The sequence below is a fragment of the Athalia rosae genome, chromosome 5 (genome assembly GCF_917208135.1).
Source record: "Athalia rosae chromosome 5, iyAthRosa1.1, whole genome shotgun sequence".
NCBI lineage: Eukaryota > Metazoa > Arthropoda > Insecta > Hymenoptera > Athaliidae > Athalia > Athalia rosae.
This window is the reverse complement of record NC_064030.1, coordinates 14333524-14351020: the sequence shown is the minus strand read 5'-3', so window position 1 is coordinate 14351020 and position 17497 is coordinate 14333524. Positions and strand designations below refer to the sequence as shown.

Genomic DNA, 17497 nt, shown 5'->3' with positions numbered 1-17497 from the left:
AGAAAAATTTCACTCGTCGGAGAACCAATGGGAGAAGAAAATAATCATCGAACGTCTGAAGTTTGAAAAAAGCGGTAAGACGAAAATAACTTAATTCGTTAGCAAATAATTTATAATTTATATTCATATACAGATAGAAATTGATCACACGTATATGACAAAATTTCCATTCAACTAAAATACCTGGGTCATCATAAAATCCCACTATCTTTAAGACGCGCAGCGAGTTCTTTTTGAGACTTCTCGTAGAATATTTTCCTAGGATCTCTCGGATTCAACATTGGACACTGTGCCGAATATTATTATTATTATAATCCTTTCTAGTCGGTCTCTCACCTCGTTTGAACAATTATATTATCAAAGCGATTGCAATTGCGGTTTCATACCTGATAAGTGCTGCGCAAGGCAATGGCTTGTGCCATTTGGCTGTTGAGATTTTTCTCTCGATCTTCGTCATTCGGGTGCGTCGAAAGCCAAGGTATCTGATCCTGTTCAGAATTCATGTCTTTCAGGGTTCGCATCATTCCCCAAAAAACAACGGCCTCTCGTACGTCAATGCAGGCCTTTCAGCGAATCGGAAAAAAAATGGTAAAAATAATTATTCACTCTTTTCTCGCTCTCGTTAACGTTTTTTGAAAATAAGCGTCGCTTACTTTGGCTGACAATGTCAGTCCCACTTCATCGGCTTCGGTTTCCAGCGCTCTACTGTAGGGCAGATCGTGCAATATCTTTACAAACGATGTTCCGAGAAATTGAAGAAGTCCAGCAATCAAGTCGGGAAATATTGCCCAAATTATTATTATCGGAAATACCAGTAACAGGTCCACTATGAAACCATTAGATACCTGCTCGATCTGGATTGAAATATAAAATTTCGTTACAAGCCTTGTCTAAAATAACTGTTGCATGGAAATTTGTTAGTTTTACCGAATGTTTAAGCAGCGCGTGAGCCATTTCATGGGCTACTATGAACGACAGTTGATCTTCGTTTTCAACCATCTGTAGCGCCCCAGTGAAAATGAACATGTTTCCACCCTGTGGAAGGATGAGTTCAACAATTCAATGATCAGGAATCGCGTGAAAACTGAACCAGAAAAAGACTTGCGCCTTCTCAAAAATTTGTAATCTAGTTGAACCTATTTTCCAATTCAGTCTATGAATTACTTTACATTGTACGAACAGGTAGAACGTAAGCATTTTTCGTCGGGTTATCGATGACGCTAAGAGTCCACTGTTTGTCCTTGACATACGGCAAGTCCTTGTTGGCGTTAAGAATCCGGTTTGTTATTTTCAGTAACCGTTTGTAAATTGGATGATCCTTTGGCAGGATGTGATCCTTGTGCTCCTCCAGGTGCTACGCCGATTAATAAATATCATCAATGAATGAAAAATACGGATATTGTTTAGCGAAAGAATTGTTCATTATCGTTACCGCGTCGAATATTAGCTTGGCAAAAGCGGCCTCTTGTTGTTTTGTGAACATTATAAACCTCGGACGATTTGTTACTACGGTTCTTTCGATATGCGCCAAATAATAGACCAACAGTACGAAGAAAAATGATCCGATGGTTCCTGAAAATAAATGTAGGACAATATGATACCAGAGGGATGAATTTGAGGTGGTGAAACGATTATGGAAAACTTGAAAAGCTCACCATAAATGTATCTTTTCTGTTTTTGCAACCAAGCAGTGTACTGGGCGCGTTCGCTCGGGCTTTTTTTGAGCCACCATCTCCTGATGGTGCGACCGAAAATGAAAGATCCGATTCGCAAAACTGGGCGAAGAAGTAACGCGAAAAGTGGAGGTATGTCGAGCCGTTTAGTTGTATGAAATTTACGATTTTGGATTCGAATTTTCACGGGAACAGTGTTGTGGCATTTGAACGCGAAACCTTTAGGCGGTAATTTTTGTATCGATCGCGTAGGAGGAACGAGACAAATGACGAACGCGCGTTTTATTTGAAATCGCGCCGGACAAACCCCGCGCAACGTGGAAAACATTTTTTAAATATTGCAACGATAATCGAATTTAGAAAGTTCGAAACCGTCCGCGTTTCGTATATGCTGTCAATACTGTAACGACATTTTCTACAAAGTTTCCTCAACGGGCACTACATTAGCCATCAGCTTGAAAGAAGAATAGAATCTTAAATTTGCCTAGAACAGATGCAATTTTCCTGCAAAATTTCAAGCAATCGATCACCTCTCGAAACTCACTGGTTCACATTTGAAATAAATGCAGCTTTGACACGGGACCACAAAAACCACTTACGTTTCTATGAGCAAAAGTTTTCATGTGGATCAACTGCATTGCATCAGCATACTTAGTTTTAGTAGGTTGTTTGGAAATATTCAACCGATTTGCGGCGAATAAATCATATATCTTTCTGAGCCTCTTCTCTAGTTCAGTAGTCAGTCGAATTTGTTCGATGAATTATGTAGAAATAACTTGAGGTTAATCGAAATTTCCGCACGAAAAATGATGCACTATTTGTACCATTCCAGGTTATGTTAAACTCGCTTAAAATCCTAGATATATCGCAGCAGCGATACAGAGTAATTACATAAGAAACAAGAAACATTCAAAAATGTCAGCAGAACTGAACAGAAGAATTCATGTAAACTGTAATCGGTTTTGTACATTCGATTTATTTACATTCATAGCATCTGTTATCCATTGATAATCGTTTTTGACGAAGGAAAATAATGGTAGAGAATTTAGAGCTTTAATCTTCGACTTTTTCTTCATCCTCAGGTTCACTCTCGACAAGTTCTTCCTCAGAATTCTCGCCACTGCCAATAAAAGTTTCCTCATTATTAGATAAAAATGTAGGCAATATAAAGCTTCGCGGTGTCGGTAAAGGGACGCGGCATCTAAATTCCGAATCGTGTTCGTTGTCTTTCGTTTTTTCTTCAGCAACATCGAATATTGATTGATTGAAAGTTGGAATCATTGCTGGTGGTGGAGGAGGAGGCGGGGGAATGGAAATGACTTTTGGTTCTAGTAATTCCGTCGTGGCTGCATCTTCGAAGGAGGTTCTCATTTCGCTTTTCACGTCTTCGCGTGCTGGTAATCTCAAGGGCACAGAATGCAGACACCTTTTTGAATCGTTTTCAGACTCGGAGTCCGAAGCAGTCGAAAGATTTGCTGAATCTTGATTTCTCGGGGTCAATTCTTCTGGGGAATCTAGATCCATCTTTTTCATGCGCTCCAAGGCTTCAGATTCTCTTTTTTCGGTCTCTTTCTTCTTATCAATCAGAGCTTCCCGCAATTCACTCATCAGATTTTTCGACACCAATTTATCGAGCTTGTGATTCACTTCTTCGTAATCGTCCTTTTTCTCATTAAGCATGGCTTCCGAGTAACGCTCGCGGATATATTCTTCGAATACTTCATCAATTATTTCTGGATCGGTGTCTTTGATTATTCGTACGTCTGACTGATGACTTTTTGTAGATTCGTCGTGTGCCAGTTCTCGGTCACCTGCGGAAGACGCTTTTCCCATTTTGGTAACTATCAATGAACTAAGATGAGCAAAGTCCCTCATCTCATCAACGCCCTTACAAAGATCATTGATCTTTTCCGTTAAAGTTACTAAAAGCTCCGTTTCATCGGTTTTTCTGTCCAAATGGCTTTCGATATCCTGGAGCACAGAGCAAAGACTGTTATACGCCTTTTCCATTTTTTCAGACGTCATGTGTAGACCAACGTAAAGGTCTTGCCACTTTGATCCTGGAAATCCTCTGCGAAAAAAAAAAATAATTCCAAGTCTTTTCATGAAAGAAAAAAATGAAATTGGTGTTGACCAATTTTCTACGATATAAGTTTGAGAAGTCTATTTCGTTAATTTTTTGTTTGTACCTATGCTTATTCTGGATCGTTCTTAATTTACAGTTGTTAAAATCATCGACGATTGTCATCATGGCAATTCTGTGTTTTTTCGTCAGTTCAATGAGCTGTTCGATACGTTTATCTATGAATCTTGCGTACTTGATTGTTTCGCAAATGCTGAACACTTTGTTTTGCGAAACCAAAACTGCTAGTGTTAACAACATTTCTGACTGTACGAGGATATACTTGTAGAATAGTTGCTGTAAATATAACATGGATTAGTTTTTTTCTTCATTTTTCTAAAGCGAATTCCGAACATTTCATACCTTTAAACGTTCATAAGACGTTTCTCCGCAATTAGTAAATTCATCTTTCTCAAAATAGGTAATCCAAGGATCGGCATCATCCTGGTATGATTTTGGTATCAGTTTTAAGAGATCTAACGTCGTTTTATAATACGAACTTGATATAACACCAAGGGATTTGAGTGCTCTTTCAGTAATCGGTTGCAGGAAAGCAATTTTCTCAACGACAAAATTACTAATCAGAAAAAATAGAAAAATTAATGATATTTTGAAGTGAGATTCGAATACTCTAATATTAGAATTAAATATATTTATAAAACTAATTACTTGAATTCAGATTTCGCTCTATTGAAACCAACGTTGATTTTGTAATAGTTATTTAGAATCCTCAGTGCTCTTTTAAAGGTGTAATGGAGTTCCGATTGTTCAGATATTAATATTTTCAAATTTCGATCCGTTTTCCACCTAGCATACTTATGTTGTACAGTCAAAAATACCGGCACACTACTCAACAAAGTATATGGATTTGAATTTTTCACGAAACAATATACTCCAGCTACAGCTGCCGAATATTGTAGATACGGTAATACGCTGCCGAGACTCCTGAAAGGAAAAGGTCCCTCAATTATCATCAAGGACCTGATGTGCGATAAATTACAAACGCTAACGGTATTCTTGCCTAAAATCAGACTGACGACAGTTATCGAAGAGAGTTTTTATTTGCGCTGTATGATCATCGAGAAGATTCTGCGATTCAGATATGATATCTATTGATTTTCTGACTGCTTCATCATCCTGGAAAAAGCTGATGATCTTTAAAATATGTCTTACTTAGTATTCCAAAAGAAGTTTCTACGTGAAACTCACTTTTGTTAGACACCAATATATGCCAGATAATTGGTTCTGCAAGTGCTCACAAATTCCAGCTGGCTTCTGCAGAATGAAAAATTTTGCAATTTTGTTCAAGTAGAGGAATCCCTAAAAACTCACCTCCGACTCTGTAACAGGTGTGGGAGATGATTCTCGGTGGAGAATAGGGGCGACTTCATAGTCAGTGTACCCCATTTTAGATAAAACCTCGTAAAGCTCGCTGCCCTGTAATTTTTTAAATCAATCCGAGACATGGATATGACGATCCTAGAATTCACCGATTTGCATTCAAACGAATCTTTGTTATTTTTTTAATTCTCTCTTACTTTCCTGTTCATAATATGGGTAATGTGGATGGGGACATTTTAGTTTTATTATTAGTAACTACAAATTCCATTTTTGACAGTGACTACAGACTTACAGCAATAACAACATCTTCGTCTTCCTCATCAAATTCTGATGGATCGTTCGCCATGATTTGATCATAGGATGTAAGTTCGCCGCTTGCTGAGCCGCTAGTATCAGGGACAACTGTTGCTTTCGATAAATGATCCCCCGACATTTACAAGATGAACGACAAACAAGAGTTTGTCTGACTCTTGGTGATTCAGAATATTATATCACATAAATATAATTCTACAACTTAGGAGCTATAATAGAATGTTCTTGATTCCTACAGTTTAATTCTAAATGAAAACAACCAACGATAATATTCAAATTACAGCTGTCACATTGTCTGATCGTGGAAAACCTATAAAATAGATTTACATACACCTATAATTTTTTTAATAAGGAGAACACTTCTAACAAAACCTAGAACTGCTGGTAAATATTAAAACATTAAGGTTGCGAAAGCCTACTTTAAACAATCCTACTAGATAGATTTACTTGGGAACAGAAAAGTTACCTGCGTAATACCCCACCGACTCAAGCCGGGCAAGCCCTACTACTTGCAGTGAGCTCTAGACCAACGAATTCAAGTCTGAACTCATTGCTCTAGACTTCAAACATAACCTGTAAACTAAAACAATCTTCACTGACGTTTCATGGGGCATTTAAACTGTGACATTGAAATCACAATGTGCGGTGATATTGGCTTGATTGATAACTAGAGGATCACAAAAATCAAAAAATAGGTAATTTTCTCCTTGACTTCATTGTTCCTTCGAATTTCTTCAGTTCTTATTTGATCAGAATTTGATCAAATTCTTATTTACCCTTTAATTTTTTCAAATTACTTAGCATCATGAAGGAGGTGATTGAAACCCGTAGCGCTGCAGAGAATAGCAATGATTTTGCTAATAATAATGGGACCTCCAGTGGAAATACTGGAAATGCTAATGCTAGCAATGAGACAAGGAGATATGCAGTGCTAAGTACAGAGTGGATGGGTGCAATTGCCGAAGAACTTGGAATGCATCCACTTCCAGATCCGTTGCTTCGTAAGCTTGCCGAAGATGCTTCGTACAGGCTTCGAGAGGTTTTACATGTAAGTATAAACATCATGCTCCAATTTAATATCACCTAATCTTTTGTTGAAAAAATAACAAACTTAGCTCTTGTCTTTTTCTACAGAAATGTGTTACCAGGCTCAAGCACAGCAGACGAAAACGGCTTACTTCTGTTGATGTAAATGCAGTTTTGGCTACCCTCTGTGATGCCGATCCAGTCTTGGGAGTTCCGGCACAGCTACCTGAGTATCTCTCTGAAGCACGTGTTTTTGTGCCCAGAGAACGAACTGTCAATCTTGTAGAAAGAGCAACCAATTCTTTACATCTGACACAGACCAATTTGCCTTTGTTAAAAGGTTCGAAATATCCTAATTTGACACATTGTCAGGTGATATTTTTGTTGTCCATCATAATTGATATCTCCCTTGCTTCCCAGAGACTGAAATTAGTGATACAAGACTTGCGGAGGCTAGACAGAATTACGCAAAACGAGCTCTTAAAACCCTGTTCAATGGGTCTCAAAAAACATTTCAGGTAAATTGACTTCAATTCCTGTTCAGGGTTCTCTTGAATATCTGCATGTTCAGGAAAAGTTTTTTATTTGCAAGTACTTGTTCTTCATAGGTACTTCTTAATGACTGCTCAATCAATCCGGATTTAGGAGGACTAGGAGTTGTAGATAAATTGATATCTATAGCCCGTGCATCTATTATATCGAGTCATGCTCAATGTACACGAGCCTCGACAAGGACCTGCCACTTAATTATTGCTGTAGCCAATAACAGTCATACTGTTTATCCTCACCAATTACAAACCGTAAAACAGCCTCGCCTATATCTTTTTTTGTGCAAAATTATAATAAACACATTGGCGGCATGACTCGAAACACATTATTCCAGGTGGATAAACTGACAGAACTATTGCTCGAACTGTTGTTTGGGAAAAGTATTCTGAATCCAAATCTAGAGTCACTGTTCAAAGACTGTGTTCTTAAACTAATGTTACGGTGGCCAGCAACAGCTCATCGGTATGGAATCTCCAAATATTGAATGTCGATACCAATTGCCTGCCGCAATAACGATTATTTTATTTCAGGTTCGTGCCTTTCCTAGAGTCAGTTTTGCTCAGAGATGACGTTGAGCTTTTCCAGATTGATATAAAAAAGCAAATGGCTGCGGAACTTTTAGCTGGTGTGCAGCCCCTGCAGCTTTATCACCTCCAGAATAGCGTACCACAATCTTTCGAAAATATTCTTGAACATGCTGTGCCTGGTTCCGTCCTTTGGCAGCGGTTAGCGGTAAGTATAAATGTGTGGCGCAACGAAATATCGTAATGAAAAATTCGACGCAATATTTATCTTTGATCCTTCTTCCAGCTATCCGTATGCGCTATTTCAAAATCAGGACGACACGACGTTAATGTGTCGCTGGTTATGAAGCATTTTGGTGATTCTATACTGCCATACCTGGCTTATGATAAGTCTGATTCGAAACTCAAAAATAATATTCCCACCAAAGCTCCACTCCCGATTATCGTGAGGAGCAAAATTAAATACGCAGCGCTTAAATCGCTGCAGTCTGTTAATAAGGCTTCTGGAGATATTAAACAGACGGCATTCGCCGATTCAACTCTTCGTGGATCACGCAGAGAAATACGGTAATTATTGTACAAGATGATATAAATCCAGTTAGCAGTGATCAGCCAACGCATCTAATGATATGATACTTTTATTTCTAGCTTTGCTTTTGCGGGTGGCCGACCGGTTCCTTCAAACAGTTTGAGACGGGCAAGCTTGAGAGCGAATTATCAAATTCTGAGGAGTGAAATACGCGCTACCTTCGCCCTCGTAGCATCAAGAAGGTTACTCGTTGTTGTGAACAAAAACCCCGCCCCCCCAAGGAGCTACGACTTGGCTAACACGATGATTTAACAAGTTCGCAAATTTATTCTGCAAATTTTTTATCCAACCGATTACGCTGTAAATGTAAAATCGTTTTTTCCCTCAAATAATTTCCCGTTTCCAACGTTTATTGGTAGCGAGAAAAATTAGTAAAATATTGTGAGCTAGTAACGGATCATCGTCTTCGACTACCCTTCGTATAGGTGCCGCTTTGAATGTCGGCCCTTGATTTCTGTGGGAATTCAATATGGATTTGTGAATTCGTTGAATTAACACGAAATGATGGCGTGTGCGCAACGGTTTATTTTGAGGTCCCCGCAGGATCTAAAGGGAAGCTTCCACTCCCCAGTTTCCAATCCCCAGAGTTTCCTGCAGTTTCCCCGATTATTATAGGTGGCGGAATAAGGAAGAAGGTATGCCATCAGGGACAATGTGTGTGTGCGGAACTGTCGTTGGTTGTGTTAGTGGGGGTGGCCCGGAGAAATAATTTTCGTTATAAACTGGATCCAGTTTGTGTTGAACCGCAATAAAATTGAGAAATAAAAAAAAATTCCATCTATTCGTGTGATTTATAAATGAGTTGCTGAAAAGCGGGCCCTGTTTAGAGGGAAGGGGAGGCTACGTCTGATAATTTAAACTATTGCGGGACATAAATAATAGCGGTGAAAAATCTGTGGGAATATATACTTACGTAGGTACAAAATATAACACGACATCGCCATACTCTAACACTTATTTAGCCGGATTAGAGGGAGCGCGCAAAAACGCACGCGGCGTTGTATAAAAATGGCGAAAGTATTTCGCGCGGTGACAGTATCGACTTTGTCAAACAATGGACAGTCGACGTTAAAATATGAAAAACCAGTTACTCTCAACATCAATTACGATCCTCAAGGACTAAGCGTCGAATTAATACCAGGTATATTACCGGGACCAGTATCCTCACGATCAATAATATCTCACAAATTACGATACCCCCTCAGGACCATAACCTCTTTCCAAACGCCCGTATCCCCCTTTGTGCTGATGTACGAATTCACTAAATTCAAAACACTCTCTAGCTTTCAACGCTCGACTTTTATATCACCACATTATCCTTTCCTACAATTATTACTGCGAAATAATTCCACATTCATCTTTTTCTTTTGTTACCGATGATCAAATTCTTTATTATCACTTCATGATTTCACCCCTTTGATTTTTAGCCCCAAGCCAGACGCCAATTTTATTAATACTATCCTCATCGAATCTCTTCTTCATTTTCAAGGGGTTATAAAATCTTCCAATAATCACAATCCATTCAATCCTAGAAATTTTCTTCAAGATGAAAGAAACGGATGACAATTGTCTTTTATTTTTGCAATACTCTAATTTTTACAGGGGATCACGGTAGCAGAGAAAGAAGTTCTTTACTAGAATTTCCAGTAACCCATAGTACAGAATGTTCGCGCGTAGCATCACGGGGATATGTCTTCACGTTGGATGCGGAGAGTCTTTTACTCACGTTTACAAACGAAACAGGTATAATTTGCTCAAACTTTAAAAGAAAAATAGCCGAATGAACGTAGAATGTAATTCTTACTCAACATGTCCCTTGTAATTCTGTTACGTAGACATTCGCAACTTCCATTCTCAAATATTAAAGCTAAAAAATGGAAAGGGTGTGTCGGCATTCAACGAAAGAACAGAAGAGTCTTCGGCAATGCAGTATTTTCAATTTTACGGATACCTATCGCAGCAGCAAAATATGATGCAGGATTATATAAGGACAAGTACATACCAGCGTGCGATACTTGGAAACATATCAGACTTCAAGGACAAAATAGTTTTGGACGTTGGAGCAGGTTCGGGAATCCTATCTTTCTTTGCCGTTCAAGCCGGGGCAAAAAAAGTTTACGCAGTTGAGGCGAGCAATATGGCAAATCATGCCGAGCTCCTCGTGGCGGCAAACAATTTGTCGGACAGAATTATCGTGATAGCTGGCAAAATAGAGGAAATTGATTTACCTGAACGCGTAGACTGTATTGTTAGCGAACCAATGGGTTACATGCTATACAACGAAAGAATGCTCGAGACTTACCTACATGCCAAGAAGTGGCTTGCTCCAGGTGAATATGGAAGACTTGTCTATGTTGTTGACTATTTACCTATTCTCAGAACTTCTCTAATATCTTTGTCCACCTTCAGGAGGACGAATGTTCCCATCGAGAGGCGATCTCCACGTAGCACCGTTCTCAGATGAAAATCTCTATATGGAGCAATTTAATAAAGCAAACTTTTGGTACCAGACATGTTTCCATGGCGTCGATTTGTCTGCAATGAGAAATAATGCCATAAAGGAATACTTCAGGCAACCCATCGTCGATACTTTTGACATACGTATATGTATGGCAAAGTCAGTTAGACACGTAGTAGATTTCCAGACAGCACATGAGACTGATTTACACAAAATAGGTAAAATAAAATCTGTAATTGCAATAACTCCACCGATAACAAATCATTTGCACTACAAGGGCTCCGATAATCATGAAAAAATCTTTCTTTACAGAAATAGACGTTGACTTTCACATATTAGAGAGTGGCACCTGCCACGGTCTTGCCTTTTGGTTTGACGTAGCTTTTATTGGTTCAACTCAGCAAGTCTGGTTAAGTACCGCACCAACGGAGCCATTGACTCATTGGTACCAGGTTCGGTGCCTCCTTGAAAATCCCCTCTTCTGTAAGAGCGGTCAGCTACTTTCCGGCAAGGTTATACTCATTGCCAACAAAAGGTGAGCAAGAATTTCAAACAATCGTTCCAATATCGATGTTACTTGTGATCAGAAATACTGTATGTTTCTTCTTTGGTTTCAGACAATCTTACGACGTAACGATAGAACTAAAATTAGAGGGAACTAACATGGAGACGAGCAGCAATACTCTAGACTTGAAGAACCCGTACTTCAGGTATACGGGGGCAGCGGCCCAGCCGCCACCAGGTCTCAACAATACTTCTCCAAGCGAAGCTTATTGGACAAATCTTGATGCTCAAGGGGCGAGGCAGGCCGTCAACATGGTCAATGGAATGTCCGTTAACGGCCTGGGAGAGGTGTCAATGGACACGAACTCAGCGGTCAATCAGAATAATTTATTAGCGATAGGTAAGAGTTTGTTCAGATAATAGTAGTTGCGGATTTTACCAGTTTATCGAGTATTTCGCATCCAAGTCTCCGTTTGTCCATCCGTCTTCACCACGTTTTTCTTCGTCTAGAAAAGAGGTGTAATTAGTCTTGATTATCGCATGCTGTTTTGTTTTTCGTCGTAGAACCTAGGAGTACGCATTTTGTAGTTTTTAGGAAAATTTTCAAAAAAACTTCCTTCCATCTCTCTCCTTTGTATCCCCGGATGCTAATTTCGTAGTGAGCAAAATCAAGCATGGTAAAATATCCCGATTTCCCAAAAGATGGTCTGCAAACCTACGCCGCGAACGACTTTTCCAGTTAATTGACTGGCGATCACCTGTATCGAGGTATAAGTCTGAGATTTCGAAATTGAACCTACGTGAGTTATTGGGGCCGGATATATTGCGATCGACGAAACGATTGTTGACAAAATTAACTTCCGCGTCGCGTTTCTGGTATCAAACCGGCAACGCTAAGAAGTTCCGATTCGATAAATATTGCGATTCTTGAATGACGTTCAGTTTGCAGAGCACCGTTTTTCGTTTCGGTTCTCGATGTTAACGAAATTTCAAGCGCTGGTACATGCGAGCAATTTACATGTTTGTATGATCGTTTATAATTTACAGTTTCCGGTACCGAATTGAGCCGCTGTGATCTAATATACTACCTGACCTAGCAATGCGAAAAATAAACCTAATTTGTACATAATACAACACCCAACACCTTTGTGCTAATCAAAGTTTTGTAAATCTGTAATAAGATGATTGAATTCATGTCAATAAATAAATAAACTTTTCATTATTATTCTCTAGCACTTTTCTATTACATATCAAAGATATTTTTCGGGTCACTTTACATCCGATGATTATCATGGATATAATAAAGTTTTTTCAGTTTTACAAAAAAAAAAAAGTAATAATAAAATAATCAGCTAAACAACGTCACACTATTTTACCTTCGAGAGCTTGCTAGCTTAGATTTATTCGTCCCAAAGTTTATAGAAATACATACGCAGTTGCGTCGTCACAGAATTGAAAGATGATGAAAATAGTCCATCTGCACGCAATCACAATTCCCGTAGAAAATAGGGGTGGGATTTTTCTTTACTTTGTTTTTACAGAAAACTTAGTACATCAAATTGGATATGACAATAGAAAAATAAAAACAAGAAACAATAAAGTACCTTTATTCAGCCAAGTTAAAGGATCCTCTTAATTTTTGTGGCAGGAGGTCAACCTAACATTCATCCTGGTTCGATATCGAGTACGGGTCGAGGGAGAGTTGGGGGAACAGCGACGAGCACACAAGCGGCACAGCTAATAGGTGGTGGAATTACACCAAACATGTTTACCTCGCCGGCCACAGTTAGTATAACAAACCTTGTTGCCTTTAACCAGCTAGCTACTCAATATCCACAGTAATTTTACATTCGGAGAAGTAACAATTAATTGGAAAATAATTTGGTCGAGCAAAAAAGAAAAAATAAATTAAATTGAATTGAATAAATGAATCAATGAATTCAAAACAAAAAAAAAAAAAAAAAAAGATTACATCACATTTTATCGCAGAAATTTTACAAAGAGTTGATCGAAATTTAAATGATTTTTATCACGTCTTATCTACGACCGAAAAATTTAACTCAATTCCGCAAAGCAACGTAACAAGTTTTGTTAGTCTTTCTACAGGCTTTACAACGAATTTTTTTTTTTTTTTCTTTTTCTTTACTCTGGAGCCCACGAAACCACAGGACCTTTGAATGTTGTGAAAGAAGAAAAGCTAAAAAAGAAAAAAGAAAAATAATAATATGACTAACAGTCTTTGAAACTATTCTGTAGAATAATAAGTACTCTTATTAATTTCACATTATTTTCAGAAATTCAATAACGAAATAGTATTATCCCGATAACCGGCGGAAAATTTTTCGTAACTATAGTTAGGCGTGAACATATTTTTGGAAGCATCTCATCGACTCATTTCCTGACCACCGAAGTTCCACGTAGGATATATTGTTCGTTTACTTTATTTATTAATTTTATTTTCTTCGCTTTTTTTCTATCGTTATAATTTATAATGATTTCATTTTAAAAACCGACAATAGGTATCCTTGAATGTCATGCTTTCTCGTTGTGAAATTACTTTTTTCAAAAAAACTTTACCTCAGAAATATATGTATATGCGTACATATTCCGATAGTGAGATGATGGCCTCGAGATCGCTAGTCCTATAGAGGACTTTTTATTGTTTTGTTGTTTCTTTTTTTTTTCGTATATTTGGCAATGAAATGAAACTCTGTCGCGAATTTTTGGGCAAGGCTAATTATTTCTGGCTTGGTGGATATCGTTTGTAGCAGCTAGCTGGTGTGTATCCGATTTGAATGTTGAAACAGAGTACTAAAGTATTGGCCTGCCTGCGTGTCTTTCGCGCTACAGCTTGGTGTTACTTTCCAGCAATCGCTGGTCCTCGGCAACACTTCTCACTACCCAGTCAACCCAAGTCTGATGATTGGGGATTACGTTACGCCTGGTAACGGAATGTCGCCTCAACCGTACCGGCAATGATCTATAGCGAAGCCTCCACGCTCACCGTATTCCAGAAAGATAAAACAGCTGTACAAAACTAGCCATAACTATAACTACGGTAACGGAAACGGAACGAAAAATGCGATTAGCATCAACGTGCAGAAACAACAAAGCCGGAGGCTCGTATTTAGCTCGCCGACAAGTAAACCTCGACTTTCCTCCGCGCTAAGGATCGTGAGGACGTTCAATATCTCCGCTCAACAAGACTCTGACACTGTGAATCGTGGCGAACAATATCGTTACAACTATTTCGAGAAAGAATTTCATTTCGGCCTCGGATCAGGCTTGGGTTTTCACAGAAACAAGACGCTCCTCGAAGCTCGTTGGAGAAGATTACGAGCGATACTTTCGTAGCCAACATTCTAAGGTTTTAAACTGTTCTTCTAGTTTTTATAATTTTACGTTATTTTAACCCACTTCAAAACACTTCGATCCGGTCGAAAAGAAATTTATCAAATTATACATACTTAATTATCTCCTAAATTATAAACCAATCTTATCACGCGAATCACGTAATGGTGTTTCGAGAAAATAAAAGAGACGTTATTTGCCAAAATACCGTGAGTAGATAACAATATTTTTAAATGACAATATATTTAAACCGAGAAGAGTTTAATGAAGGTGGAAAGAAAAACTAATAATTATCAAATAAATTACTTAAAAATCATTCAACCACCATCGCAACGTTCTCCGATAGTTGTATCGCCTATTAATGTAGATCTTCTTCGTTTTTCTACTCCTTTTCCTTTTGTGTGCTCGAATGAAGTCCAAATTCTATGAATACTTACAATTAGAATTATTTTATATTACTATAATTAGAAGATACTTCAGCTAGCTATAATATTTTTTATCATCACCTATTACTATATGATTATGACTAATATTAATATTATTAATATCACCATCGCCATCATTATGATATTTTAAAATCGATACTTAAACAAACAAAAAAAAAAAAAAAAAGAAGAAGAAGAAAGAAAATAAAATAAAAAAAACAAACATATATATATGCACAGAGCAATAATTGATCAAACGTCGTCGGTGTGTTTATTAATCAACGTAATAAATATGTATAGTAAGTGTTTTTAGATTATTTTTATTTTATTTTTTATTTAATATAATAATCAATAACAATTCGATCTGCTCCGATAAAAAATAAGCAGATAACACTGTAACTGATAAAGCTTATATACCGCCATGAGAACTATTGTGTGTGTTGTTTTTTTTATTTCATTTCTATGTCGTTTTGTTTCTTTTCTTTTTTTTTTTTTTTCTTTTGGTTTTTTACTTTTATACGTTCGTTTTCTTTGTCGATTTAATCCTATAACGATAATTATTTTAAGATCATACAATAAACGAGTAGGATTATATTTTATTTTCTTTCAGTAAATAAAGATGATGAATATATCATTTGTGACAAAAAAAAAAAGGGAAAAGAAAGAAAAAACTTCCCAGAATTAATACGTTAATTAATTACGTCTGTTTGTTGGAAAACATTTCTGTCAATTTCTTGTCCGTTTTGTTTTTTGGTCTTGTACATCTGCTCGTTATTAAATTTTCTTCGGGTAATATAATATAATTTTATAAGGGTGAACGCGGGGAGTCACAAAATTTTCATCGGGTTAGTAGTAATCAGTTTGATTCTTTTCTTTTTCACTGTTATATTCACCCTAGTCCAAATCTAAAATCACCAATTATTGTCTCCTTTGATTGAACGTGATTTTTCTCATTCTCTCGAGTGAAAAATCCTCCAGAGTCCTAAAGATGTACGACATTCATAAACTGATTGACGCGCGATTGTACTTACGTTAAAAGAATTACTATTTTTTAATACTCTTATCAATTTGTGATTCTCCAACGACGTTGTTGGAATAAACAGAAAATCTTACACTTCTAATTCAATACTCATCCATTACCGTAATTATACTCATTTCAATTCCTCATTATTTTAAAAAATATTTAAAATTATATATATATTATTCAATATTTCATTTAGTTTCGCCGCATGAATAAGGTGAGATCGTAAAATGAATACTAATGTTAATATTATTATTATTATAGGGTTAATATAAAATAAAATGTGTATAACTTTTGATGACAATTCGATGAAGGAAGGGGAAAAAAAAGTTAAAATGAAATGAATAAGTTAATAAAAACTAAAAAACTAGAAACCGAACGCTTCAGTCAGTATTGTCGACTCGTTGATCAAATAATTATTACGATTAACGAAAAACAAAAACAGAAAAAAAATAAAAATAAACAATGATCTGCCATCGATTGATATCCTCGATATTGTCTAACAATTATTAGTAGTAATTATTACGTAATGATATTTAGCAATATAAATATCTATATAATAGTTCGTAGGGTGTATAATTTAAGATATATATACACATTACTATACATATATATACCTAATATAAATATTTAGTTACTTATTCCGCATATAGTTTTGAAAAGCCAATAAATAACCATAACATCATCAACAACAGCAACAATAACAACAATAATGACATTAATGAAAATAACGTTGACAAAAATATTAACAAAAACCACAATGATGAAAAATAACCCCGTAATATTACACATATAATTGAATCGAACGCCGTGTGTGTATGGTAATATATTTAAATGTGTTAATTGTGAACTATTAATACTATAAATACAAATATAATTATGCGAATGTGTCCTGAAGCAAGAAAGGAAACTAAAAAAAAAAAAAGGAAGAAGATTCAACAATACCAAATTATAATTAGTATGAAGGAATTTTTTTTTGCTGTAGACGATGTGAAATTCAATGATGTATAATGTATACTTTTCTGAAAACAATATATGTATACATGCGATTAAACTAATTAATTATACATTTTACGTATACATAAAAAAACACAATCATATATTACACGTAAACACGATCCAATTAATCGTAACATATTGTTCCTCAAAATCATCACGATCATAATTATTATTATTCTTATTATTATTACCGATGTTATAATCATTGTATGGTATTGTTTCATTCCTAATTTCTAGTTTTTCAAATTTTTGGTTAGTCTCAATTTGTTCAGCGGATTATTTTCATCTACTACGTTAACATATTCATCATTTTGTGAATTTGTTCCTTTTTTTAATCCGATTCGATTGATCATATTTTTTTCTCGATCAATACAATTGTCTTGTGATTATTATTATTTATACAATTAATCGATCAATAATTTTATATAAGTCGTGAGCATGTACGAGGATTGATTATATAATGATCTTATTTATTTTTTACGAACTTGTATTTTACGTTAATCAATTATTATCCATAGCTAATTTTTATGAAGCTAATTTTTTAAGATAATATCAAAAAAGAAACAAAAAAATATCGAATGGATTCGAAGACGATGAAACGAA

General features: G+C 36.4%; 4 protein-coding genes across 9 annotated transcripts; 2 read left to right on the top strand and 2 right to left on the bottom strand.

Annotated features, from left to right (window-relative positions):
- Positions 1-94: 94 nt before the first annotated feature.
- LOC105684342 (metalloendopeptidase OMA1, mitochondrial-like) lies at positions 95-2503 on the bottom strand. Of its 2 annotated transcripts, XM_012397625.3 has the most exons (8): positions 2273-2503; positions 1656-2177; positions 1433-1572; positions 1181-1354; positions 928-1035; positions 654-854; positions 387-563; positions 95-287 (listed from the first exon to the last, which is right to left on the bottom strand). In XM_012397625.3, the coding sequence occupies exons 2-8, from the start codon at positions 1999-2001 to the stop codon at positions 192-194; spliced, it is 1242 nt and encodes a 413-aa protein (XP_012253048.2). In that variant the 5' UTR covers positions 2002-2177; positions 2273-2503; the 3' UTR covers positions 95-191. The 2 variants fall into 2 exon arrangements, with proteins under 2 accessions (XP_012253048.2, XP_048511921.1); XM_048655964.1 differs by lacking the exon at positions 1656-2177.
- A 126-nt stretch (positions 2504-2629) lies between these two features.
- On the bottom strand, positions 2630-6012 carry LOC105684341. Of its 3 annotated transcripts, none has more exons than XM_048655962.1 (9): positions 5915-6012; positions 5429-5605; positions 5128-5232; positions 5005-5070; positions 4817-4950; positions 4465-4740; positions 4159-4372; positions 3863-4092; positions 2630-3744 (listed from the first exon to the last, which is right to left on the bottom strand). In XM_048655962.1, the coding sequence occupies exons 2-9, from the start codon at positions 5567-5569 to the stop codon at positions 2727-2729; spliced, it is 2184 nt and encodes a 727-aa protein (XP_048511919.1). In that variant the 5' UTR covers positions 5570-5605; positions 5915-6012; the 3' UTR covers positions 2630-2726. The 3 variants fall into 3 exon arrangements, with proteins under 3 accessions (XP_048511919.1, XP_048511918.1, XP_012253047.2); XM_048655961.1 differs by having other exon boundaries at positions 5429-5758; positions 5915-5999; XM_012397624.3 differs by having other exon boundaries at positions 4817-4932; positions 5429-5919.
- On the top strand, positions 5925-8917 carry LOC105684364. Its single transcript, XM_012397660.3, has 9 exons — positions 5925-6143; positions 6250-6496; positions 6583-6814; positions 6895-6992; positions 7083-7274; positions 7358-7485; positions 7554-7755; positions 7834-8114; positions 8196-8917. Exons 2-9 carry the CDS (start codon positions 6254-6256, stop codon positions 8386-8388), a joined length of 1569 nt encoding a protein of 522 aa, XP_012253083.2. The 5' UTR covers positions 5925-6143; positions 6250-6253; the 3' UTR covers positions 8389-8917.
- Positions 8918-9073: 156 nt separating this feature from the next.
- On the top strand, positions 9074-15302 carry LOC105684363 (histone-arginine methyltransferase CARMER). 3 transcript variants are annotated; one of them, XM_012397658.3, is made up of 8 exons: positions 9074-9277; positions 9739-9879; positions 9972-10466; positions 10546-10812; positions 10907-11129; positions 11212-11498; positions 12747-12883; positions 13967-15302. In XM_012397658.3, the coding sequence occupies exons 1-8, from the start codon at positions 9145-9147 to the stop codon at positions 14075-14077; spliced, it is 1794 nt and encodes a 597-aa protein (XP_012253081.1). In that variant the 5' UTR covers positions 9074-9144; the 3' UTR covers positions 14078-15302. The 3 variants fall into 3 exon arrangements, with proteins under 3 accessions (XP_012253081.1, XP_012253080.1, XP_012253082.1); XM_012397657.3 differs by having other exon boundaries at positions 13949-15302; XM_012397659.3 differs by lacking the exons at positions 12747-12883; positions 13967-15302 and adding an exon at positions 12146-12323.
- The last annotated feature ends 2195 nt before the right edge of the window (positions 15303-17497 follow it).